At 37.2% G+C, this 25,959-nt stretch overlaps 4 protein-coding genes across 16 annotated transcripts in view; 2 read left to right on the forward strand and 2 right to left on the reverse strand.

Moving 5' to 3' along the window:
- Positions 1-25,959, forward strand: part of LOC113673484 (uncharacterized) — a 28,888-nt gene that overhangs the window by 1,056 nt on the left and 1,873 nt on the right. For 3 of the 12 annotated variants that reach the window (XM_089206814.1, XM_089206821.1, XM_089206817.1), the window contains exons 1-9: positions 20,540-21,164; positions 21,567-21,951; positions 22,551-22,614; positions 23,040-23,109; positions 23,533-23,711; positions 24,430-24,474; positions 24,847-24,936; positions 25,427-25,541; positions 25,925-25,959. The exon at positions 25,925-25,959 is cut by the window's right edge. In XM_089206814.1, coding sequence (XP_089062940.1) covers positions 21,675-21,951; positions 22,551-22,614; positions 23,040-23,109; positions 23,533-23,580 — 459 coding nt within the window. In that variant the 5' untranslated portion in view covers positions 20,540-21,164; positions 21,567-21,674 and the 3' untranslated portion in view covers positions 23,581-23,711; positions 24,430-24,474; positions 24,847-24,936; positions 25,427-25,541; positions 25,925-25,959. Of the gene's footprint in view, positions 1-15,991; positions 16,075-20,431; positions 21,165-21,566; positions 21,952-22,550; positions 22,615-23,039; positions 23,110-23,532; positions 23,712-24,429; positions 24,575-24,846; positions 24,937-25,426; positions 25,542-25,808 lie in introns of those variants that run through there. The other 9 variants (XM_089206819.1, XM_089206822.1, XM_089206810.1 and 6 more) reach the window with 8 other exon arrangements.
- Positions 1,950-20,540, reverse strand: LOC149044880 (uncharacterized). Of its 2 annotated transcripts, none has more exons than XM_089206803.1 (7): positions 20,332-20,540; positions 8,281-8,462; positions 7,443-7,861; positions 6,831-7,223; positions 5,887-5,952; positions 5,074-5,154; positions 1,950-2,869 (listed from the first exon to the last, which is right to left on the reverse strand). In XM_089206803.1, the coding sequence occupies exons 1-7, from the start codon at positions 20,395-20,397 to the stop codon at positions 2,430-2,432; spliced, it is 1,647 nt and encodes a 548-aa protein (XP_089062929.1). In that variant the 5' UTR covers positions 20,398-20,540; the 3' UTR covers positions 1,950-2,429. The 2 variants fall into 2 exon arrangements, with proteins under 2 accessions (XP_089062929.1, XP_089062930.1); XM_089206804.1 differs by lacking the exon at positions 20,332-20,540 and adding an exon at positions 15,974-16,134.
- On the forward strand, positions 9,923-12,591 carry LOC149044881 (uncharacterized). The gene is made up of 2 exons (XM_089206802.1): positions 9,923-10,156; positions 10,360-12,591. Exons 1-2 carry the CDS (start codon positions 9,948-9,950, stop codon positions 11,981-11,983), a joined length of 1,833 nt encoding a protein of 610 aa, XP_089062928.1. The 5' UTR covers positions 9,923-9,947; the 3' UTR covers positions 11,984-12,591.
- LOC149044882 (uncharacterized) lies at positions 12,044-14,230 on the reverse strand. The gene has a single exon (XM_089206805.1). The coding sequence runs from the start codon at positions 14,127-14,129 to the stop codon at positions 12,630-12,632; it is 1,500 nt and encodes a 499-aa protein (XP_089062931.1). The 5' UTR covers positions 14,130-14,230; the 3' UTR covers positions 12,044-12,629.

Consider the following 25,959-nt stretch of genomic DNA (forward strand, 5'->3'; position numbering starts at 1 on the left):
AAGTTTGTATCTCACTTCTCAAGGCTTTCAAAATTTTTACAAATGATATCTCAGAGGGACTCAACAATCGACTATGTTTTTCACGTATGGTGTAACTTTCGATATTAAATCTCATGTCAACAACAATGGTCTGCAAGCACAGCTCGGTTACCTTAGCATCAAAACAATAACACTTCGCTTCGTCAAAAGAGAGAATGTCCCTACACTTGCTGATTACTGTGATCACTTTCCTTGTCTTTTTATTTCTTTCACTATACACGGTATTACACCCCAAAATATGCATCTTTTAGATGCTGTTTTCTCATACCTCATGGGAACCTTCGAAACTCCATGCACTTTATGGCCCAGTGTTAAGGGAGTTCATTTTATGTCGAGTCTTACACTTGTTTTTACTCTGGTGTCACCTTGAATGAGTATAAGAAACAGACAGTTGAAGAGATTACACACTTTCCACGGCGAAAACTCGCTGAACGTCGTAATTTTGCTTCAGTGTTCAATCGCTGGGCGATAGCGATGTGTTTTATGCTTAATTTTTTCCCGTCAATTGTCTCCAATCTGTGGTTTTTTCCCATCAAGTCAATCATTAATTCGAACATAAACAACTGAGGAAACTGTTCAGAATTTGGAGTCGCAGCAACCTCCATCGTGTCGAACAGTTTAAGTCAAAGACAAAAATTAAGGCAGGGCTAAAATTGATTCATGAAGTCATCTTCAAATCTTGTCTGTGGCACTCTGAATGATCCAGATCAAATACAGGCTGGTTAGTACCAAAACCAATCTTTAATAAATCTATACCAAAGGTAATCAGCCACAATAAAATAAATATCGGTTATTATAATTACAATCAACCTCAGCTAGTAGATGGATCTAACCAATCGCCAATTCTTGAATATCGTCGAGAAAAAATATTTCCCTTGTAACTATACTTGAGTCTCTTCAAATTTATATACAGATCATATTTCACTAACTTACAGAATTAATTGTTATTAAATGTTCTATGCGAAGGAAATGTTATCTAAACATTCACGAATAATCTTGGGACAACAAGTACTTTCGTCACAATTATTTAAGAAACTTCGTCAAGATGCTTCCTTCTATCAAGTACATGTATAAAAAATTCAGATTAAAAATAAAATTGATTAGGAACTAGAGAGTTGTTCAAGCATAAGCCACCTTTTAATAAAACATTAGCAGCAATAACAAACCAAAAAAAAAAAAGAAGACAATTTCTGATCGCACACAGATAACAATAAATGCTTCTCTAGTATCGAAAAAGCAAATTTTTCTCATCAAGTTTTTTAAAAAGGAATAATGTACAAACACTTTTTGCTGCCGTCGCTCGACATTTTCATAAATTATTTTAAAATTTCCATTTGTCGTGAGGCTGTTAAATTAAAATTGCAGCATAAATTATCGCATTCGTCAGTCGGTAAATAACTTGAAATTTGCGCATAATTTCTTAAATGGAATTATTTGTTAAAGATACGTCCCTCAATATTTCCATAAATTATCGTAAATTTCCAATTGTTGCGAGGCTGTTAAATTAAAATTGCAGCATAAATTATCGCATTTGTCAGTCAGTAAATAACTTGAAATTTGTGCATAATTTCTCAAATGGAATTATTTGTTAAAGTACGCCGCTCAATATTTCCATAAATTATCGTAAATTTCCAATTGTTGTGAGGCTGTTAAATTAAAATTGCAGCATAAATTATCGTATTTGTCAGTTAGTTAATAATTTAACTAAATGGAACTATTTGTGAAAAGAACTATTTGTGAAAGAAAGTCATAACAGCCATCAATTCGATTCAAACTTCTGGAAAACTTGAGTGACTTTTACCTTACCCCCACCCCCACCTTACCCCACCCCGATCTTACCTCACCCCCATCTTACTCCCACCCCCATCCAACCCCACCCCCATCTAACCCCAATCCCACCCCCCCCTTACCCTCCCTTCTTCTTCCCTGGGGCAATAAAGCCATGCTGCGGTTCGACACTAGTCTCAAGGACGTAAATTTATTTTGCTTAACTTTTTAGAAGCCTTCGCCCGCTCAATGCTGAGACTGAATTTCGCAATAATCAAAACAATTAATCATAAAAAATAAATGAAAACAGAACTCCAATACGGACAAAACAAAGTACACAATATTTCTATGACTTCTGCCGCCTGTCTGTACGGTCGGTAACAGCCAGTTATGTAGAAGTATTTAACTCGGAATGCTATTATAAAATAGATACCTTTTCTGGTCTTCGAGCAATTTGTCTTCTATTTTGGTTGTTACAGCATTTTGACCTAAAGCGTGATCTGTTACCAACAGAACAGGCACCTGGCAACGTGGAATTCAGTTTCTGATTAGAAAATAACTAATAAAACACGGCTATGGGTATGTGTCCAACACAAAATTACTCATTTATGCAGGTGTGCCGTTCATACAGCTGTATCAGCAATATAATTTGCATCAGTTTCTTCTACCGTGTTCTCGGGTATATTAATAACAGAATCAGCCTTATCATTTATTTCACCTTTACCTGGTGTTTTATAAACCGATTCAGTTGCACCATTCCCTTTACCCGGATCTGGAGGTATGTCAGAAGTGAAATTATCATTTATTTCATTCAGTAACAGAGCTGTATGGGCAGAATCAGTTGTATCTTTTCTTGGAGTCGTATCAAATTTACGTTCCCATTGACTAGCACAGTGCGTCAGCTCAGCTCTCCTGGTAGCTTCTATCAATCCTCTGATGGTGCTCCCTTCTTTTTCGCCAAATGCCTTGAGAAGGTTTTCAATTGGATTTTGCGCGCCTTCCCATCCTCTGGACTCATCTTTGAAACCAAGTTCTTCCGCAACACTTTGCCAGTAAAAATAACCTAAATTAAGAACAATACGGAAAACTGTTTGAATGAAACCTCTTAAAGTGCCTATGACACAGTTTTTTTTTTTTGCATTTTCTGGTTTATAGCTGTATTGAAAATTAGACATAATCAACCTTAGCGCCTAGCGAGTTCTTTCTGACCATTTTTTGTGCATTGAAAGTAAGATTTAATGGCCAAAAAGTGTTCCCAATAAGCGCGCGGCCAAAACGATCATGTTACGTAGCTGTGACGTAGAAAAATGTGAAGACACGTCGGCAACTGTGGTGGAAAAAGCAGAAATCTAGGAGAAAGGATGAACGTATTGCATGGCCAGAGCGCCAAATGATGTTAGCTACAAGAATAATACACATATACCAGCTATTTCTATGCACTACTTTCGATAGGATGTAGCCGTATGGCTAAAATGGACCCCTTTCGATCGTCGACATCGAGGAGATTTGACTCTTCAATGCCATCGGTCGTATACTCTGTACTGGTGTCCCAATGGATTTGGACCCCACAAGATTTGGACCCCCGGTCCAAATCCGCTAGCGGATATGGGCCCTCCGCGGATTTAGACCTCCCAACAAAACTGAGTGAAAACATCATCCTTAACGTTCTAGTAAAAATGGATGATACTTTACGTTCCAGTGCGTACTAAAGTATGTTTTTAATTCAAACATGCTTATCGTTAATGCATACGAACTGGCATCCCGTCGGATGTTTCTTTTGACCAAGGGAAAATGGGCAATAATTTAGTTTAATATCTGGAGAAGTGTCGTTTTTGAACCTTTTCCGCGATAGTCGAACACCGCTAGATTCAATAAGAGACAAACTTGTGACACTAATTTATTTTGTCATTGTTCAATCCGAGTGTTGGTAAATTAGATGGTAGCGAATCTAAGTGCCGTGTAGAAGTCGATGCGTACGAAATATTAATTTCTAATACTGATGTCAGTTATCTCCTGTGAGCGTCAAATGGCAATGCGGCACGTAAACTCAAGAAGTTTTGCCCAATTAAAATCCCTATTCAAGATCAACTTGAATCAGATGGCTATAAACTCACTCTTTTTCCGTTCGGTTTGACCAGCTCGACGATCGCGACGATAGCCTCTGCCTTTGCATTCTCTGAGGAAAGGAACAACTTGCAGTGAAACTGCCCGATGACCTCTCGGTGAAAAATAACTATGCCAAGTGATAAAGCTGATTCTTTCGTAAAAAGTTAGCTTTTGGCTTACCAAGGGAATTTCTCTACAGCAACGAAACTCTAGAGCACTGAACAAGGGGAACCTTCAGTTCGCCTCTCATAGTACGAATGAATAAAGTGTTTTGGCAACAGAAACGAACACAGCTACCCATTCTTAACATAGATTTCGCCAGAGAAAACAAAACACAAACGCAGCAAACTGAACATTCAGAAACGGGAATTTTTAATTCTAATCTTGACCTAAACACCGCAGGTAAGAACCGTCTTCGTTTGATGCAGCGTGGTTCTCCATTGTAGGGCTGTACCGTACTCACAACTTCATTTCTTCTCTACTTCTTGAGGAGGATTTATCACAACTCTCAGTAGAGCTTGCTGAAGCCGGATAGGTATACATCGCTATCGGACATTATTTCAAGAGTATTTCAACGTTGACTGATACAATATTACAAGAGATGTGGGAGTTTGCGAGTGTCAACTGAGAGTTTTTAAAGTTGTCTACGTCATCAGCCGCTAATTTGTTACCCGTGGGACACTGTTAGACTGAATAAGAGCGTTTTAGGACCCGAAAAGACCGAGTTTTAGGTTTTTTGAAATTTTCCTTCTTTCCTTTCCTTGGAATTGGTTTGTACATATGATGAGCTAAATATTTGGGTAAAAAAAATGCGTGTCATTGGCACTTTAATGGCTGCAGTTTTAGAGCTCTAAGGGAAAACTACGTGCACCACTGTACACAACTTGTTTAAGTAGTGATTATTTACTCCTAAGAAAATGCCAAAATTTTAAAACACGGATATCGGCTTATCCTTTAACTCCCAAGATCTCTTTAGTAATTCTCCCAACTGTCTGCCATTTAATTCTCATCAGGTCAATTTGCAGAATTTGGCATTGGATCAACTAATAATCCCTGAATTGATATTTTTCTTAGTTCTCATCACTTCTATGCTTGATGTTGTATTGATATGGTAAGGAGAAATTCTCTCTTGGTCACTCATAAGAGTGAGCTTCTGCCTACCTTCAATATCTTTGCCACTCAGGTCATTCTTGATTTGCTTCTTTTCTTTAATCGCTAAATCTTTGATCGGACGATCCAAGCCTAGAATTAAAATGATAACCGGAAAGTAACGAAACAACTATGGTGATTAATAATGTTAAAAGGACCGTGTAGAGTCCGATTCGGTCTGTAATCATACGAGTGATTGATAAATCATTGATTGATTTGTTAATCACGAGTATGATTACAGACAGAATTGGACAACATGAAGTTCTGTTACTAATTAATCAAAACTATGACAAAATTTGAGAAAGAAACTTGACATCGATCATACGTTTTCATTAAAAAAATAGAAAACACTAGTTAAAACGGCGAAATGCGAGACAGCGCACACACATGACGCGTTCTGTCCACTTACACAGGCATGAAGAGATTAGTGTCCATTTAATTGTCCTATTTCACCGTCCAATTACAAGCATGACGCGTACACTGTCCTATTAGTGCTCAAATCAGGCTGGTGATAACCAATCATGTTCGAGAATTTTGTGACAGTGTTGATTATGACATAAAATTCTGAGGCGGAACTAGGTTTCTGGGAAAGGGGAGGGGGGGTTGTGGCAGATGCACACTGAGTGAATCAAACTTATCCTACGACTGCCCACGACAGTTGCAACTTAAGATCGATGACATGGTTGCTTGCAAATCGTACATTCCGCTTGCAACACCACAAAATGAAAGAAACTACTGTATTTGCGTTTTTGCGTATACGCAATGACAACTTACATACGATATCACACATATCAAAGAATTACGTGTTGAACTGTTGAGACAAACCTTGTCTGCTGACTTCTTCTGAAGAAGGTTTTGGAGTTTCTAAATCCACCCTGCCTGAATTTATCTCTGAAAATTCAACCACAAAACAGATTGGAGGTCCTGTTTGTTTAATTTTTAATCAAGTTTCAGATTTACAAGTAGAATGACAAATCTGAGGTATTCTTAAAACAGAATACAAGACTCCTTAAAAATAAGCCATCTATCATTACATCTACAGAATTAATTAAGTAATAAAATTATCTAAAAAGTCAGTTATAAAAGACATGCGACATGAACGCTCATCAATAAAATTGTTATAAATAGACTAATGATTTAGTTAAGTACAGTGTAAAATTCTACATTAAACTTGTCATGATAAAAGGCCATCAAATTCTTACGAAAGATCGACAGGGTATTTGACTCTCTTATACTAAGAGGTAGTTCATTCCACAGGCGACAGATTCGAACAAAAAAAGAATTCTTAAAGACATTAGTCCTACTACGGACTCCTACTGTCATTCTTTTTCATAAACCTTCTTCATCAAAACTTGAATAAAGTCGCAGGGATTTTACTTTCACCAATTACTGTTGACAAAAGTAGTTTCGCAATCTTTTAAAATCGGGTACGAAGTAAGTAGCTCGAACTTTTTAAAGATTTTATGCTAACTTTCATCGTCATTTTAATTACATTCCAGTGTGCAACTTGGTAGCGGAGACATCTTTTAATAATACACTATTCGAATGCAAATATATTGAAAAATCATACAGTACAGGAGAGGGAGATCAATGAGGGTATCCCTATAAAAACGGCCTATTAAATAACTACCTTAAGTATTAAATATATAGAAATACATAGTGCAAAGTACCTGACAAGCAAGATAAAAAAATCTGCCCTTAAGAAATTGTGTGTTGTATACAAAAACGACCCTTAAAAGAAAAAACGAGGACAAGCAACACAAGCTCACCTAACTCATGCCTTGGCCTCAAAGGAACTCGTGGCTCAGCTGAAGAGACAGTTTCCCTCGTGTCATGAGCATCCACACCACCTTCAGATATCAATGGAGTCTTTTGCTCGCGCAATACGATGTTCTCCTCTGTGTTATCTGTATCGACATCGCCCTCTGGTTGAGGTGGACGATTTACTCGACTTCTTCTCTTATAACGCCTTATCGGGACTGTGACTAGTAATAGTGCGATCCCCGTGAGTGGAAACCAAAACCACAGATTGGTAACGATTGAATTTTCCTCTCGTGGCCAAGCTGTTTTAGATTCTACCGACCCAGGATCAATTTGTGGTATCTCGCTTTTTTCCTCATTGGCAGTTCTGCTAGAATTACCTCTAACTTTTGAGTCATTACCTCAAAACGAAAAATAAAGCGAACAAAAATCAATCAAAATATAAAAGCTTAGATCCAAATAAACAACTCATTCAGTTAGCACCAAAAATTGCAAGAACTGAGCTAAGCACACAAATTTAAAAAATGGATTATCATCTAAAGGAGAAACATTTCCAATCCATCATTCTAAAGTTGTCTTAATTACCAAATATCGAAGCAAATGGAAGTGAATTAACTTACTGAAGACAGGAGGAGTTTTAGACAGCTCTCGTTTTGGTGCACAATGGCGGTTATGATTAGTTGTGCATGCCTGTATTTCGTCTTCAGTCGTAGCATTACATTTAGGTGAACACTTCTCACAGCCAACGTCTTGGCGGTAATAGTATCCTTCTTCACACCCGACCTTCTTCCCATTACTAAAGACAGGAGGAGTTTTAGGCAACTCTCGTTTTGGTACACAACGGCGGTCATGCCTAGTTGTGCATGCCTGTATTTCGTCCTCAGTCATAGCATCACATTTAGGTGAACACTTATCACAGCCAACGCCTCGGTGGTGATAGTATCCTTCTTCACATCCGTCGCAAGTGTGTCCAGAATATATCGTACAATTTGTTATCTTTTTAGATCGTCCGGGTAAACAGTTGGAGTATGTATCACACCTTACATAAAGGGAGGAAAACAGTACCTTTAAGGTGGAAAGCTTAAATATCATAATGAAGTCAATTTACTTTGAATAAAAACTAATCAATTAAAGAAGGTTTGATTGAAAAAGTTTACCAAAAGGCTTGTCGAAAGTCTATCTTTGCATCCTTTTCGCCTTGTGTCACGTTCGCAAAAGAGAGAAGCTGTGAACAATCATTCGCCCATGGGGAAAGATTGTGCATTTACCATCATAGCATGATAAGTTAAGTTTAAAGGAAACAACGTAGATGAAACGAAATTAGAAAATATGTTGCAAGAACACTTAAGACAAAGAAGGAAAAGGTGGATGAAGTGTTTGACAGGTTATTTAGCAAGATTAATAGTGCAAGGTTGTGTTCAATATTATAAAGCGAAACATGACATAACACCAACTTACTTTATGCACTCCTCCATTCCTGTGCTGTTCGAGTAATCATAGCCAGGATAGCATTCTTGACATTCGGTGTTTTTGGTTTTTGAGCAAGGTTCCCTCAAACCAAACCCAACGGGGCAGCCTGAGCATGCGCTGCATTGTGTTCCATTCCAGTAATAATTATCTGGGCAATCACCGGCCGCGTACTAAGAAAAAAAAAATAGATAAATAAAAGAAAAGAAAGTAAAACGAAATAAAATTAAAAATTGATTTCAGTGAAGAAATAGACAAGTTTTTATATAAATGAATACACTAATGAATTGATGAATAAATAAATGCTTTCATAAATCGTTTACATAATCGGCGAATTTAAAAATAATGTTGTTAATATTATCAATAACTATAATTATAATCATAGTTATAGTGATAATGATGATATTGATGAACTAACGAGCTACTTAATCGGATGCCAAACAGAATACTATCTTATCTAAGGTTATGCGTCATGTGTCCTTGAAAAGCCTTTCTTGTTTTTTTTGCTGTCAATAATTGAAACAGTTGCTTTGTGTTATGTGTTTGTTTCGATAACAAAATATTTGCTTGTTAATCACTTTTATTGGATTGATTGGAAAAGTGAAAAAGAAGGTTAAAAAAATGGTATGTGCTAAAGCACAGACGAGAGACGGTAGATGGTAGACGATAGAAGGTAGACGGTAGACAAGTTGACTGCCTAATATAATTAATTAAGGTTCCACATAATAGGGTTTTAATTTTAAAAAAAAGCGATAAAAAATGCTAATTTTTATCATAATGGGCCACTTAATGTACAAAAACTTGCTAATCAGAATACTTTTGAAATGGATTCTAGGAGATAAACATGGGTTCGCGTCGTGGTTTCCAACGCTTATCTCGTGTTCTCCCAACCTCCCGCGTGTTTACATCAGGCTATGTAAACACGGAAACCATTTTACATTTCTTCAATATATATGTTAAACTGTCGTGAAAGAATTTGTCAACATCGCCTAGAATTCAGCGATATATCCGGGACTTTCATTGAGACGCTGGCGCTAAATTTAAAAGCTAATTAGAAAACGATTGTCAAACAATAAAGGAAAAGGGCTGAAAATGTCGAGGAAGGCTTACGTTCTCTTCGTTTACGGATAAACTACTTTTCAAATGCTACTTTTATCATATGGCTTTTAAAGAAGAAAGTTCAATTGAATAGTGTATCATTCTCACTTTGTTCTTGCGCTTTCAGAAGAGGTCGCAAATTTGCCTTGAAAATTGACTATGTTAGCATCCTGCTTGTATGAGAAGTCGATCTCAGCGCACTTTCAGGCGTAATTTATCTTCACTCAATTGCTAGATTTCTCTTTTACAATATGGTTATTTTTATTTGACATTCTAGAAAGCGTCATAGAAATTTTCAAGGGATTCCAAACTTTGGAAGTAGTCGCAAAACGCGAATTTCGAAAACGTTTGCTAAGCATCGTAGTGTTCTATCCAAATTTGTCCTTTGGAGACCCCCACGAGAATACAAGTGACCTATTTTAAACTTCCCGCGAGAATATCAAGGTATGTTAAGCTCCGCCTCCGCAAACAATCGCGCACACCCCGCCTAATTAGTATTGAAATTCCCCATGTTCTAAACGAGTTGGGGATTGGGTCCGAATTGGGACCGCAAAGCATCTATGGATTGTTTGAAGGGACAGATTTTCCAAATCAATATGGCTGAAAGCGAGAGCAAAGCCAAACTAACTGTTAAACTAACTCAGGAAGATATTCCTGGGGCAAAACTTCCAAGGGATTCTGTTGAAAAATGTAGCGTTGTCCAGTTGAAGAGGTGGCTGTTTTGCAGAGGTGCAAAAACGACGGGAACAAAGAAAGCTTTAGTGTCGAGGTTCGTAACGAAGCTGGCAACTTTTAAACTAAGAACCTTTACACGCAATAAGTTATTTTTATTTATAACAACTTTATTTGTAATTATATGCCTTTTCAGAATTATTATTAAAATTTCCTAAGAGTAAAAATTTAATATAATCGAAATTTTCGAATTTAATAAAGTCCTCTCGTACTTATGAGTGCTCTAATTTTGACTTATAGAGTACACGACTACATCAAGCATGGATTTGATGTTAAATACTTGCGTGATCCGGATGGCGGCGTCAATTTGTTACGGAAAAAAGCTCAACTTGGCGTACTTGAGAATCAAGAGCCTGAAGTAAAGGATTCATTCCCAAAAGAAGGATTCCAACCAGATATAAAGGCACTACCAAAAATATCATTTGGAACTGTGTGGAGATTTATGATCGAAGGTGTAGAATGTAAAAAGCAGCTCTCCACTGCTAAGCCACTTGTTAAAGGATTCAACTTTTTTAAATCTGGTCATGTCCTGTACATAGGCCACCTACAACAAAATGGCAAGCACTACATCAAAAGCCAAGTCCTCCCATCTATGAAAAAGGACAAAGTTTATACATGCTACTTAGTTATTAGTTCACTTGGAAAGATGCTAAGAGCCCACTGCAAATGCCCTGCTGGCATAGATGGGAGATGTAACCATGTTGCATCAACACTTTTTGCTTTAGAAAACTATTGTAAAGTAAGGGAAAAACTGGATGAGTCTGATGAGTCATGCACCTCCAAACCATGCAAGTGGAATGTGCCACGAAAGAGAAAAGGTGCAATACAGCCCATAAATGAGATGACTTTTGTGAAGCACGACTACACGAAAGAGAAGAAGATACGTAAGCTTCATCACTCTCCAGTAAATGCAAACCAAAATGCTTGTCGCGATGAAAACAAGTCAAGGTTTTTTGAAATGATGAAGGAGTACCAGAGGGTATCAGGAAACACTGTAGCTTGGACACATATACTGCCTCAGGAAGTAAAGAAACTTCAGGATGTAAAGGATTCTCTGCTTTCACCAGTCAAATGTCATCCCGTGTCAGCAAAAGAGCTAAAAGAAAAGTTTGAAAAAGCAAAGAGAAATCTTATGGTTGATGATTTACAAAGGCAAGATATTGAGGAACAAACTAGAGGTCAATCAAACACTGAATTATGGCATCGCCACAGACAACCAAGGATTACTGCCACAAAATGTTACCGTGTAGCTGTACAGAGAGAAAGTACGTCCCCTACTAAGATAATTAAAGATATACTTGGTTACAACAAGGCCTATCAAAGTAAGTCAATGGAGGAAGGACTGAAAATGGAAGACCAGATTATCAATGATTACAAGCTTCTCAAGCAAAGTCAAGGAGATGAAGGCATAACAGTCTCAAAATGTGGGTTTTTTGTTTCAAAAGAACATGGTTACCTTGGTGCTAGCCCCGATGGCCTTGTACATGATCCATCAGCCTCTGATTCAGAGGGACTTATAGAAGTTAAGTATGTCCAGACATCAAAGGATGAAACACTAGAAAAGGCATTGTTACGCAAGAGCATTTGCAAAAAGAACAGTAATGCATTGAGATTAAATGACAAACACAAATACTTCTACCAAGTCCATCAGCAAATGTTTGTTACTGGAAGAAAGTGGACAGATTTTGTTGTAAAGGGTTCAGGCTGTGATTCACTGTTTTGTGAAAGAGTACATTTTTCAATAGACCGCTGGAAGTCTATTTTGCCCAAGCTAGAATCCTTTTTTAATGACTGGATTGTTCCAGAACTTGTGTATCCTAGAGTCAAGTATGGAATTCCTAAATTGAATGCTCGTTCAGTTTAAAACAGTCAAAATCAATGTGTTCATTTCAGTAAAAGTGTGTAATTTAAGAAAACTATACAATGAAATAGGCAAATCAAAATTTAATGGGAATTAGTGGTTTGCCCAAATTATGTTGCACACTTTTTAGTACTATCAGAGTGTAAACAATATATTTGTGAAGGTAGAATGGTTTTCAAAAGCCTGTGAAACACGTACTAAGTTTTGTACATGTTTAGTGCTTTTCTGCTTAAATGCTTTTGTTTCTATTGTTTAATACTGGCACTATTAGAAAGTAAATAGTATTAATTGTTTCACAGGTTTTTTAAAAACCACCCTATAGGTATTTGCTATAGCTAAGATTAGATAAACTTTGTCTTGAAAGAAACAGCGATCTGTTTTGTCTATACACATTAACTCAGTATTTTTATACATTGTACACAGTTATGTTCATATCTGACTGAGTAAAATATTTACTAACTACATGTGTAGTGTGCTTGGATTATTGTAATGACTTATAACCAGTCTGGTTACAGTCCAGTGGTATGATGGCAATATCATAATACATTATCAAACACTAGTTTATCAATGCTATTTTAATGCAAGGCAATAAAACATAAATCCATACCATTGTTAAGTATTAAAATGTTGCTTTATATTCACATAAATTTTAATTAATCAAAGGAGGGTAAAAATTAGAAAGTCCAGCCACTACAAATAACATATCAGATGCTATGGGGGCAAGAGTAATTGGAATTCGGTGGTCAAAGATGTGCCAATTCTTTATTCTCTCCATCAATCGCTCAACATGTACTCTCAAACTGGCAACAATCTTGTTGTGGTTGGTTTCTTCTTTTGAGAATTGTGTATCTTTAACCAAAAATGCTGGTCTAATCAGTTCTGCTCCCACAGAAGCAAGCTCATCAGTGCAGTTGAACCCTTTGTCTGCCATAACTTGATCATAAGGTTGTAACTTGTCCAACAGTCCACTTTGAGCTGTTATTTCCTTGTCAGAAGTTGAACCAGGAAATAGCTCACTGACAAAACATAAAGCACCACTGGGTGTTATACCAAGCAAGGCTTTCATCGTCGTTCTAGACTTGTATGACGAGTAGCAAGCAGATTGAGAATTAAGTGCTGAAGGTTTCTCCATCTCAAACTCTGTACAGTCCACAATAATGACACAGTCTGGATAGAAGGATTTGAAAATGTCAGGCATGTAGAGTTTGAGAACTTCCCTGGGTGGAATAGTAATAAGTGGCTCAAACTGTCCCCTCAGAAATCTCGTCCAGGCCCTTGAAACTTTGGATACAAGGGGTCTTGAGACACTAAACCGATGAGCAAGGTCCTTTTCCAGCAATCCAAGCCTTAATCTCACTAGTGTCAAAGTAAACTCTTGGAACTTGGTTAAACATCGAGGTCTGCCACACTGAATTCCTGGGTGCGTTCGTTCATGTTCATATTCAATATGCTCTGCTGCATCTTTAACCATGTCGAAACATATCAGCAGTGCATTATAGTCTGGTAAACCAGTATAAAAGGCAATGTCTTCAGCATTGTCTTTATATTTCTCAATATCGAAACGAAAGTTTTCAAGAGAGTGTCTTAGTCTTTTTGTTTCTTGCTCGAGTTTTAAGTTTGCCTCGAGTAGGTTTGCATTTTCTTCACTCAACTTGGCATTTTTCTCCAGCAGCTGATTCTTTTCATTTGTCAATTCACTGATGTCCTTTTTAAGCTTTTGCAACTCCTTTAACATTGTTTCGATTTCCAATCCTGTGGGAGATGTTTGTGTCTCACGATTGTTCTCATGTTCGACTGTCACTGATGCTTGTGCCATGTCTTTCTTTTCCTCCCTCTTCTTCTTTTTTGCTTCCTGAATTGCCAGATTTTCTTCGAAGCTGATGACTCTTTTTAGCTGTCGTCTAGTGCTTTCTGCCTTTTTCCAAGGAAATATAGTCGGCAGATGAGCTCGACTGAGTTTCTCGCCACCTTCGAAATGGTCTGAGCAAATTCGAGTATTTGTGGAGTCCAATTTTAGCGAATCATTCTTCAAAATGACTTTGTATTGCTTTCTGGTAAACTCATCTTTCGGTAATCTGTAGAAATGCAGATGTGAAGCGTTCCTAAAGCTGTTTGTACAGCCAGGAACGCAACAATTATAGTGAGGCATTTCAGAATTACTTTGTAAATATGACTCGTCTGTCCCTTCAATCAATCCATAGATGCTTTGCGGTCCCAACTCGAACCCAATCCCTGACTCGTTTAGAACATGGGGAATTGAGGTGGTAACTAGACAATGCTTAAAAAACTGTAAAAGCTTTTAAGATATGATCGCTGAGATCGCTGCAGAAATATTCAGCAATCGTTACTATCATATGGAAACCACACTATTATTGTCGCAAGATAGACTCTAGTTCTATCTCGACGATCGTCGCACTCACAAGCCGGTTGTCGGAAGCATCGCTCATATTTTTCTCTACCGATTGAAGCGATTTTAACGAAGTAGATTCTTCATGATGCTTTTTTTCTAAATTTTTCTTTTTTCTATTTTCTATTTTCATGATACTAATTTTTATACTTCCGATAACATTTTGACCAACGGGAGTCTGTCAGTCCATATAAGAATTCGCTGCAAACGAATTTGCTAAACGCTTTGTTAAGAGCGTGGCTGTTGTTAATTATTGCTATTGTTCACTTTATGTCACCTTGGGATTTACTTTACGCATCCAACCGTTTGATTGACAGCAGCTGAAATCTGCAAAGAGACTCATGTATTCCCAAAGCTTTACCTGCTGACCAATCACAACCGACTAGTTCAGGATATGCAAATTATTATGCTGCCCGCTGATTAAATGGGCACTGCAAGTACATGTCGCGAAAGACAATAGCATTCTGGGCGATGAAGTATTAGAAAAGTAAAATATCGTGCCAGTCGATATTTTACATTGTTTTCTTGTTGATTATATATTCCCTTCACTGGATCTCAAGATTACAATACAACCATTAAGGTATCGTATAAACTTACTCCTATTGGTTGAACGTCATCTTTCATTTCCGATTTATGTCAAGGTACGCTGGCATTTTACGGTTTACTTCTGGTATTGAATACTTAAGTTACTCATCAAACAGCCAATCGCTTACGAGATGGTGCAAATTTTACAAATTCCTGAAAGATATTATTAAAAATTTTAACGATCTGAAATGCAAGTAAAACTTGAACTTTAAGGCTAAGAACTCGCTCAGCTGTTTCTTTTTCGCTCATATCTGTCGATAATAAAGTAATTTCTTTAAATCAATTGCTATTTGCGGCATATGTAGAATATCAAAGGCTCACTGATCGAGTTAAAGAATTTGCAGACGTCAGCGCATGTTGCTCTAACACGAGCAATATGTGTTTTTTCGCTGCAATCATGGATACAACACTGAAATGAAGTCTGAATACGATACTTTACTCCAGTTTTCGCCGCTTCGAGCCGGCTTTACATCGGTTTTCGCTTTAAATCAATTGCTATTTGCGGCATATGTAGAATATCAAAGGCTCACTGATCGAGTTAAAGAATTTGCAGACGTCAGCACATGTTGCTCTAACACGAGCAATATGTGTTTTTTCGCTGCAATCATGGATACAACACTGAAATGAAGTTTGAATACGATACTTTACTCCAGTTTTCGCCGCTTCGAGCCGGCTTTACATCGGTTTTCGCTGCTGTTACCGGTTGTGTGCGCACTTCAGCAAAAGCCGCGCTGACACAAGCCACGTGCATAGCATTAATATTGAAATTTACTCGATCTTTAGAATGAAATTCATGGTGAAATGACTCTCCTAGCATTAAGAGTACCATTAAGATATGTCTCAAGTATCCCTATCAGAGATTGCTAAACCACGAACAATGATGGTATGAATCGTTTTGTTCGGCCAGAATTCCGCTAAACCGGATCGTATGAGCGAACCAAAGTTAAATATATATATTTTTTAAAATACTGAGAGATCAACATGTAAATAAAATGACTCACCGTTGCTCTCACCGTTAGGAGAAGAAGCATCAAAAGCATCGTTGCAGAGTGGGATAACTACGAAGAGTTTAGTGTTATTCAATTTTCAAGAGTCACGAGAGGTGTGTTACTCATTGATGCCACGTAGAGTAATTGTAATTCAATAGTTGTATAACTACATCCGTTTTGAATGATCTGCATCATGCAGATGACCCTTTGCCGCATCGTGATTTTCATTGTCCGTAAATTAAAGCTTGTCAAAGGCTAGATTCCTAAAACTCACTGTGATTTAAATTCTTGAACGCTATTTACGCAAACTCCTCACTACAAACTAACCAGTTTGTTTGATAAAAACAAGATGTTATCATCTCTCATATAACATTTCAAATTAGACTATCATTTAATGGTCTAATTGACAGGGTTGCATACGTTAACTTTAGTATACAGTCCACTGTTCAATTTAATCTAATTTACATTTGTGCTTATGAAGCATTTTATGTTTGCTCACTAAACTAATCTCTGTTCAACTTCGTGTACGAAAACCCGGTTTTGAAATGGACAAAATTGAAGAAAAATAGTGAAAAAAAAAAAAGAAATTTCAAACTCTCCCGGCAACTTAACGAAGATTTCGTGCGATTACTCGTCATAGCAAATATCCGGCGCAAGCCTTTGTTTTGATAACCTACCTCGAGGGGAGGTCAGACTAATTAAAGAGTGAACTGAATCAAAACTTATATTTCTAGGGAAAAGCAGGAAGGGAACATATTTTCCTGTGTTGAAATCTTTTTTTTTATAGCGAATGCGGTAGTCTAGCTCATTTATTTTTGGGGGAATAGATAGATAGGTATCTTTGTTTAATTGAGATTTCAGTCGATAGCGACCCGTTTTTGGCCATATTTACAATGAAATCAGTTCAACAATTAGGTCATCAACGGCGAGGAACAAAAGTTTGCGAATGTTAAAAATTGCCTTATGCTTGTTTAAGTAACAAAGAATTCATTTTGTACGTGTCTTTTGAACGGTAATTTGAGTACAAATGTAACAGGAAGTTCGGTTAAATATCATTAAGGGATTAAGCGAATTTCAACAAAGAAAGCTGTTTAAAAGAACTGTGGCACCCTGGACACAAAAAAACGCGTGACTAAAAGAATTGCTTTGTTGAGCTTCAAGGTCTAGTGGGAGGCAACTCTAGAAGATGTAGGCGCAATTTTCCTAGGGTACGTTGGTGTTACACTATATGAAGGTTTCCTCGGTCACAATGATCTTTCAAGACCAAATTAGGTAAAGTTTGACACGAAGCCACTTTGTGCCAAACACTATAAATAGCTGGCTCAAACATTTCCTGTTAGTCGAAACTACTAAAAAGTCATCCATGATAATTGGTCATTAGTTTTGCTAACAAATCTCAATGTAAACCTTTTCAAACTCAGTGAAACGATTTTTTAACAACTTGGCGCCATGATATATCTCATTTCGCCTCATAGCATTAATTAAAGGGGTTTTATGAATACCTGTTTCGGTTCATGGCTGGCCTTCAGCTTGCTACTATATACTATCGACTACTGCGTAGTATTTAAGCGCCCCTCTCGCTAAGAGCGGTCCTCTCGACTTCGTCGGCAAAAAAGTTGTATTTTATTTTTTGTACTATGAAAAGAGTATAGGACACATGTTTCAAATATAGTTTAGTTGTTGTTCAATTCTTTGTTTTTTGCGTCGTCACAAGCCAAAAATGATTTTTGGCAAGACCACCCGTGTGGACAGCGATCGAAAGTGAAATTTCACAGATTTTGTCCAGCGCGAAGAGACTGTAATAATACAGCTCACGCGATTCTATCTTGCTTCAAGTTACAAGATGTATTTAGTTAGTTCAAAGACAAAATATGGAAACTTCAGCCGATATACCCGATATATATCTGATAAATCTCTCTCCCAGAATGCCGGGACGACGAATCGAGTTCCGGTCATTTTGGTCTCGATATGGTTAATATAAAACAGTCATTGGTATGTTCTAAACATTCGAACACTTAAGGAAACGTTGCAAATGCGGTGAGAGTACTTGTCACCACTCAGAGCACAAGGGAAAATGTAAGGTAGCGAAAGAACGCCAGACTTACTGGAAACGTTTTGTGGTCCATAACAGCTTAACATCATTAATGATGGAAACAAATTTGCAGAAAGGAGGGCTAGTTCACCGCGTTTCGTGTGCTTAATCTCGAGAGAAACTGCTAGAATTCTTTCAGAGTGTAAGCGTGTTGTTTTGTAAGTATAAACACTGTAACTTGTTAACTTGTTTATGTTTCCTTTTAAGCGACACGGTATGTTTGTAATGACCAGAGTGCCAAATTTAATTCCTTAATTTTGATCTACTCCACACTGTGCGTAGTTCATGACCTGATATTTCAACGGAGATCTTGGTCAATTTTCAGAATTATGCAAATGATCTTTGACACGAACGCAATTGAGCAAATACATGGATTTGCGTGGATGAAGGATAGAGGTATACCCGCGGGTTTGAGGCAATCGGTGACGTCATTGGTGTATCAACTATGCACTGATATGGTTTTTAGGCCGATAAACGCTGCACTTTGAGAATTCTTTCGTACAAATTAGTGAATTTTTGATATGCAAATCCTCCGATCACGCTGGTATGAAGAACATTTCAGTTGAAGTTTCCACTTTTTGTCTTTGAACTAACTGAAAACATCTTATAATTTTAGCAAGATAACATTCCGTGAGCAATATTATTGCAGTTGCTGCGCAAAATCTGTGAAATTGGCTCGTGGCGACTCAAAAAACGAGAATTGGAGAACAACGAAATTATATTTGAAACATGTCCTAAACCCTTTTCACGGGAAAAAAAAATACATCTTTTTTTCCGACGGGAAGTCGAGAGGTCCACTCCTAGCGAGAGCGGCACTTAAAAAACAATCTCATCAAAATAGCGCCTTTTTTCGCTGTTTGTGGCGGTTATCGCAAAGGTAAAACATATTGTTAGTTTTTTTGCACTAAACTTTGGAATCTCTCTATAGCCACTTTCTGATTGATGTTATAGATTTAAATCTTACGATTCCTCAATAATCAAATAATTATATTCCGATAGTGAGCCGTTTTAGGAACAGGAAATTTGTATACGATTAATATGAACCCAATAAAAGAACCATTCCTAGTACACGTGAACTGTTTGTCCATACAGGATATTTCCCTCCCCAAACTTAGTCAAGTACTGCAAATTAAAGGCGTCCTGTCTGAGACCTTTAATCTTCCTGGCTCTCTTTACGCACGTGCAGAGGACTGTGCCGTACTTCCCCGATGACCACACATCGTTGAATCCGTAATTAACGGATAGATGATAGTTATCACCTTTGTCGTGGTTAAGTCAGCAGTGTTAATGGATTAAATACAATCTGCGACCATATTCTAAGGTGTTAATGTTCCTACCACCAACATTTGTCCATCGAGTAACAATAAACTGAGCAATCTTTTTTTGTTATGATAGCTTATCAATGTTTGTTTGGTGCCAACGAACTTGCCACCTACGCCCTACTACAAATTTATATTTAAAAATTACCACGAAAATGGCACGGCAGCGCCGTGCCGTGATTTGTAACCTCTCAAAGTCAAACTTAATTTCCGAAATCTCGTTTGTTTGTAATTATCACTACTGCGTTGTGATTCAAGCAGAAGTAAAGACCACACATTTAAAGGAACTTAGTAAAATGCATTGCGTGTTTTCAAACAGAAATATACCAAACAAGGAAAAAAAACAGGAAACACGAAAAGGAATGCGTAAGATTCGTTTCCGAACTGTCTTCGGTTGTTTTCCTGTGAGATTTCTTGTGAGAAAATTCTCAACTGGGTTAGAAAATTCTACTTGAAGAAAATCTATACAAAACACATTTCTGAAGGAAAAAATATTAATTCCGTGAACAGACAGGAATTCAAGAAACCATTAACCCTCGTCAAATGCACAAAGGGGCAAACAAACAAACAAACAAACCAGCTAAACAAAAACGGAAATGATGTTGCGGTGCTTAACTTTTGTTATCAGACTTGTTCGGAAAAAATGCCAGCAATATCTGCGCAACGCGAATACGAAATAAAATTAACAAAGGGACTCACTTAGAAAGTTTCTAATGACGTATTTTGTCTGCGCCGCGTGATTTCGTCATCTACACCCGTATCGGAAAGTCTTTAGGGAGTGAAAGAAATGACGATGGTCGTGGACGACATCGGTTATAAAATGAACATATATTTTTCCTACGAATCTCGCGATAAGCCGAAGTGTAACGCCTCGCGGTGGTATGAGGCATGATACACCTAGAACTCCCACTTTCGAAAACAAGAAATATTTAGCGTAGCTAAAGACAGTTTTCACTTACCGACGATGCCGTAACTGACACGAGTAGAAGCGCAATAGTGATGTATTCACACCTGGGTCCCAACATGTTGATTCCTATCGGACAGCTCCGAAAAGTTAAGAAGAAAACGTTGACGAATATCAATCTGCCGCACGTACGTCTCTTTGTGCCCCTAGCTAATATCGGCCTTCAGATACAATGGACTATGCTTCCATGTGCATTGTGGGATAGGTGTTTTTTCCCCTTCCTCTAGAAGGTATGCACGATCAGCATATTTAAACTCATGTCCTCCACCACTGGATTGTCCCGATAATTGCTGAACACCACTAAATTACCTCATATACGCAATCTGCTCAACTCCTCTATGGTGCTGGTAACTAGTTTTGCTTAGGCAGCAAGCATCATGGCGGAACCGTGTACAGTGAAACTTGTGGACGTTTAACTTAATTAGAGCTGATGTGCCTCTTGATTTACTCCCTTAATTCTGAGGCTTTCTCTAATATAGCTTAGAAATCGTATTGGCTCTTTTGAAGCACTTCTGTTATATGCTTTTACCAAATTTTCATTTATTCAGACTGAGGGAAGGAGCGAAAAAAGCCTCCTGCTTTCCGCACGATGTGGTTGAAAAGGCGAAGCGATTAATCGATGGTAAACCTTATGAAAGTAAGAAGTCTTCGGCCAAACGGAGGAGAGCGACAGCAATTTATCGTTTCTCCAAGGACTCCGTAACGGGTCAACGCAAACCCTAATGCGAGTTAACCGACACAGATCAAGTAAGCTGGTGTCCTCAAAAAGCACAGAGCCCGTGCTTGTGGACGATCACGAGGAGGATATCGCCGACGCTAGTGTACCAGGTGTCATGAATTTTACATGTAATTTTAAACATTACAAATTTTGCAGGTACTGAATGCTTATCATCCCCGACTTTCGACGAACCATTATTTTTAACCCAAACAATAGTGTGCGTATCTGTTTTGCTCTAAACGGTTTTGAAATTCAAAGACATGTTCTTAGCCCTTAAACTCCCATGGGTGACCAAGACAGAATTTCTCCTTTCAACATCAACAAAGAATTAAGCGGACTAGTGAGGAGAATAAAGATGACAACTCAATTAGGGGACTTCAAGTTGATCCAATACCAAATTCCTCAAATTGAAGTCATAATTATTTTAAGGCAGACTGTAGGGAGAATTACTTAATGAGATCTTGGGAGTTAAAGGGTTATTAGACTTAAATAAGCACAATTTTTTGTTTCAGTTATGTGTAATTTGGCTGACGTTCTGCAAGCAGCCAATGTGCTGATCCAAGATTAGAGGACATTAAAGCTGCTAAAGCAGAATTGGTGGCACTGAACCCCTACATTAAATGAAAGCTGGGCAGCATTTCAAGAGAGCTTGTTCAACACTGTCATTTCTGGACGAAAAAAGCTGTATGAGTGACACTAGCTGCATGAAATGCGGAAAGGATCCAGCTGTCATATGTTGTCTTGATTGCCACTTGCACACAAGATTGTGTGGACTTTGTGACCAGTTGGTTCACAACTTCCACCCATTTCATGATTGTGATGCTGTGAAGAGTGGTTTTCCAAGTCCAATTCCCCCAACTGTATCCACTGACAGTGATGGAGAGTGGATTTTTGTAGGTATGTGATAAATATGAATTTTGGAGGTAATTGTTATATCCCGTTTGCTATGGTAAGAATCGTGTAATTGATCCATTTCCTTGTGTGGCTAACTATTTCTGTGTTCTTGCATTTAGGTGGACATTTTAATGTTAAAAACTATTAGGACGATTGTTTAGTTATAAAATAATATAACATCATGATCTGCTTAATCCAAGTTTCTTTTTCTTGGATAATTTTCTGTCTTATTCTTCAAGCACCCAATCATCAAGTTGTACACAGAATGAATAAACCTTAGTTTGCTTTTTTAAGCTTTTACATATCAATTCAAATTTAAGACTAACCCTAGGTTATGTCAACCCAGCTTTGAACAACATGGCCCTGATGGCTTAGGAGATACAAGTATTTCATCATTTCCTTACCATTCTATATGAAAGATTGCTATCCAATCTTTGCAACACTGGAGATTCCATTTTTTTTTTCTTTGGCTAAACTCTTCCTTTATATGTTTTAAAATGGGAGAATGCTTAATTAATTGTTATGTCTTAGTTGTTAAGCACTACATGTGGCATTTCAGAGAATTTGTTTCCATTGTCTCAGTTTTCATTGACATGCCCTAGGTGTAGCTGCAGCAATATTCAAACAGTTGGGAACAAAACAGATGTATAGTAGTTACTTTCAGAGGTAAGATATTATGCTGTGTAATTTGTTGTAAGTGTTTCTCTTGTGGTTCAAATTCTTTTTGTTTCACTATTTTTTGAATCAGTTAAATTTATATTTTTGTCTGTTACCAAATTTAATCCCAAAACTTAACTGAAACCACAGCATAATGTTCTGTGCAACTGTTATGTTCAATTACATGTACATTCTTTGCTAGGGCCCTAAATTTATAAACCAGGTCATAGTATTAAATTGAAAGAGGACCTTGGAATGGAACTCAAAACTCTGTACTTATTACCTTTTCTCATGTAAATAGTACAGTTTGATGTTGGTCATGTATTATTCCAATGCCTCCACTGTGAGAAAGACCTGCCAACTTATGACCCACTAGTTGTCACATAATCTGGGTTAGAGGAAGTATTAGTATGAGTTATGTGTTTGATCCTGAGGTGGTTTTGCACTGGGACCTTTTCCAGAAGGAAAGTCCAGGGTCTTCAGAGAGGTCTTTTGAAAGGAAGGGTATGTACACCTAGACTGTTTTAAATTTTATATGACAATGATAGGTTATGTTTATCAAATATTATTAGGTTGAGGTACTTTGAAATTTTGGAAACTGGGTATGTGTTTACATTTATTAGAGTTATTTTTCTTACTTTAATCTTATGAATAATTTGAGAAGTCATTACTGGTAACTGAGGTCCCTCTGGCAATAAGTTAAGGAAGGAAGAAGGTTGATGCACACCTTGGACCTGCACAGCATATTTGTCTATTTTCATCAGTTTTATGGACTCAACACAGCATAACACATTATTAAATCAAAATATTCTCTAAATTGGTCTACCATATGTCTCAAGTTCTTTGTTTCCATGCTTGGTATTTTTATTAGACTGTCTGTTGTGCACTCACAATTAAATTTTTGATTTTGTAACAATTAACTTCTAGATTGGAACAATAAACTGCAAAACATTTGGCACTGCCTTTAAGGAATGAAAGTTTTGCCAGTATAAGCTAGATGAAATTTGCCTCATGGACTGGATGAAGTGCCCACCCTGTGAAGAGAGCCAGCACTCAGTTCATGTGGATGGGAATATGAAATTGTATTGTTTCAAATCAGCTGGAATGTTAGTACTATAAACTTATATATATATATTTATTTTTTTGATTATTTTATTTATTGAGGGTTCCAGTTCTCTCCTGGTGTGTTAAATTTCCTTGTTTCCTAAGATGATTAAAAACTTTATATAATTAGGTTCCTTGTAATCTTTAGGACCTTAAAATATCCTGGCTTGTAAAATACTGTGTTTGAGTTTGGCTTTTCTGTGTGTACATCTCATTCATAGTTCCCTGGAGTCTGTTTGATTTTGATGCTACAACTTTCATGATAATAGTTAATAAGAGGCTGGCATGATGAATGGGGAGATATCTGGCTATGCCCATTACTTGCAGACAGCTTATTGTATACCTAAAAGGGTACAGTTCCTTTTGTATGACATCATCTGCATGTATTGGCCTTGGCTGAAAAAACATGACAAGCAGTCAGTGGAGAACATGAAGCAGCTTTGTCTGCTATGCATGCTAAAGCACATTCATGGTCTTTGTAGGTACAGTGTGCCTCATAACAATGAATAATGAGGCAAACCATAGCTGAGAAATATTTTTTCCTCCTTTTTTGTGTGTTGCTTTTCTGCCTCATGCTTATTGTTGCTGTGTGCATAAATAATATACTGTCTTTCTGCATCATATGTTTTTATCAAACAATGGAAAAGGATCTTCATTTTGAGGAATACTGGGTAATGTTCAACAGCTGCTACAAAATTAAATAATTATGATTGTTTGTAGGTTATCTGGGGTGGCAGATGGCAGCCTGTGCTTCAGCAACCACTGGTGAGGAGGTGGAGCAAATAAAATTAATTGTCATTTTTCATGGCTTGGTACCAGTAAGCATATTCTGGAGGGCAATTTGTTTTAAGGATGAAAGTGCCTAGTAAGCATCAGTGTACATACTGCTTTGGGAAATGAGCTAAGTTCTTCCACAGTTAAGAAAAAAGAAAACAAATTTAAACTGTATTGACATGTCAACGTGTTGAGTTATGTGAGCTAATTAGGGAAACCTATTTACCCATCTAAAGTACTGGGACTATTCACAATGTAGAAAGAGAGTAGTGCAATATATACAAGTAAGCATAGTTCACATGATGCAAAGCTTGCAACTGGTAACTGGAACTGAATTTCTTATTTGTTTACTTGCTTCTCAAGGTGAGAAGAGTTGCTAACAGAGCATGCCCTCCAGTGGGACAGGAAAAAAATTGAAAAGCTTCCCCTCTCCCGGTTAAGCAATATTCTAAGGTAGGCTCAGAATCTCATAGATATCAATAAAAAGCACTTTAACCGTCTGTTAGCTCATAACCTAGTTGCATATTTTAACTTGTGTGATATTGTATTATTTGTATTACCATTATAAGTGGTCTTGTTTTTAGCACTTCTATAACTTGTAACTTTTAATATGTTATTTATTGCGTGCATAGATTGAATAGACAAATATTGAGTTGTTGTTGTTGTTTTGTTATCATTATTATCATTATTGTTATAATTATCATCATCAGCATAGGAAAGTGAATTATTGGCTTGCTTGTTTAGTCTCTGAAGCACCAAGTCCAAATCATGGACCTTAGATGATCAGTGATGATGATGATGATGATGCTTATTATCATCATCATCATTATCATTATCATATATGAAGACAGGAAATAAGAACAGCATCATCCATCAGGATATTTTTGTTTGTATTGTTAGTTTAAGAGGGCTGTGATTGAATTATTAAACTTTATTCACACAGACAAAGATTCAGCTTTTCAATGCCAAAGAGGAATTATTTGAGCATTTGAAAGAACTCCACATTCCAGTTGATGTATTAACTGTCTGGCAGAAGGAGATCTTCCATGCCGCCCAAGGTGAGATATCTGAGAACTGCCTTTTGAGAAATATTTTAATACTTACTGGCCGTAATGTAGCTTTACTGTTTTTCCAATAAAATATGTTCACGAATTTGTGCATTGAAGTATATAATTACTATATGTAAATATGCATATATGTAAACATCCTTGTTTTTAATACAAAGGTTCATCAAATTCATCATTCTTAAGAAGAGCAGAAAAAAGAACTTGTTGGAAGGCTTTCCAGTTTTTCGTTAATTTGTCATTAATTTCCTGTATTCTTAGAAAGAGAATTCCCAGAAGTCTAGGAAAGTTGCTGTATCGAAGGAAGAAGAGTTTTTTCTCAAAGTTGTCAGTGTGAAAATTGTAAATTTAACAGAAAAACACCAAAACCTGTGTAGGGTTGCTAAGCAGATGTATGGTCAGCATATGTACA

This window comes from Pocillopora damicornis, chromosome 5, assembly GCF_964200805.1.
Source record: "Pocillopora damicornis chromosome 5, jaPocDami1.2, whole genome shotgun sequence".
In the NCBI taxonomy this organism is placed as follows: Eukaryota; Metazoa; Cnidaria; class Anthozoa; order Scleractinia; family Pocilloporidae; genus Pocillopora; species Pocillopora damicornis.

Bases quoted from the DNA above. Each gene is read 5' to 3' on its own strand.
- LOC149044881 (XM_089206802.1), top strand. From the start codon at position 9,948: ATGGATTGTTTGAAGGGACAGATTTTCCAAATCAATATGGCTGAAAGC. The intron at 10,157-10,359 runs GTTCGTAACGAA...TTTGACTTATAG, and splicing joins AAGAAAGCTTTAGTGTCGAG to AGTACACGACTACATCAAGC.
- LOC149044882 (XM_089206805.1), bottom strand. From the start codon at position 14,129: ATGCCTCACTATAATTGTTGCGTTCCTGGCTGTACAAACAGCTTTAGG.
- LOC149044880 (XM_089206803.1), bottom strand. From the start codon at position 20,397: ATGTTGGGACCCAGGTGTGAATACATCACTATTGCGCTTCTACTCGTG. The intron at 5,953-6,830 runs GTGAGCTTGTGT...TTGAATTTTCAG, and splicing joins GAGGCCAAGGCATGAGTTAG to AGATAAATTCAGGCAGGGTG. The intron at 5,155-5,886 runs GTTTGTCTCAAC...TTTTAATTCTAG, and splicing joins AGAAGAAGTCAGCAGACAAG to GCTTGGATCGTCCGATCAAA.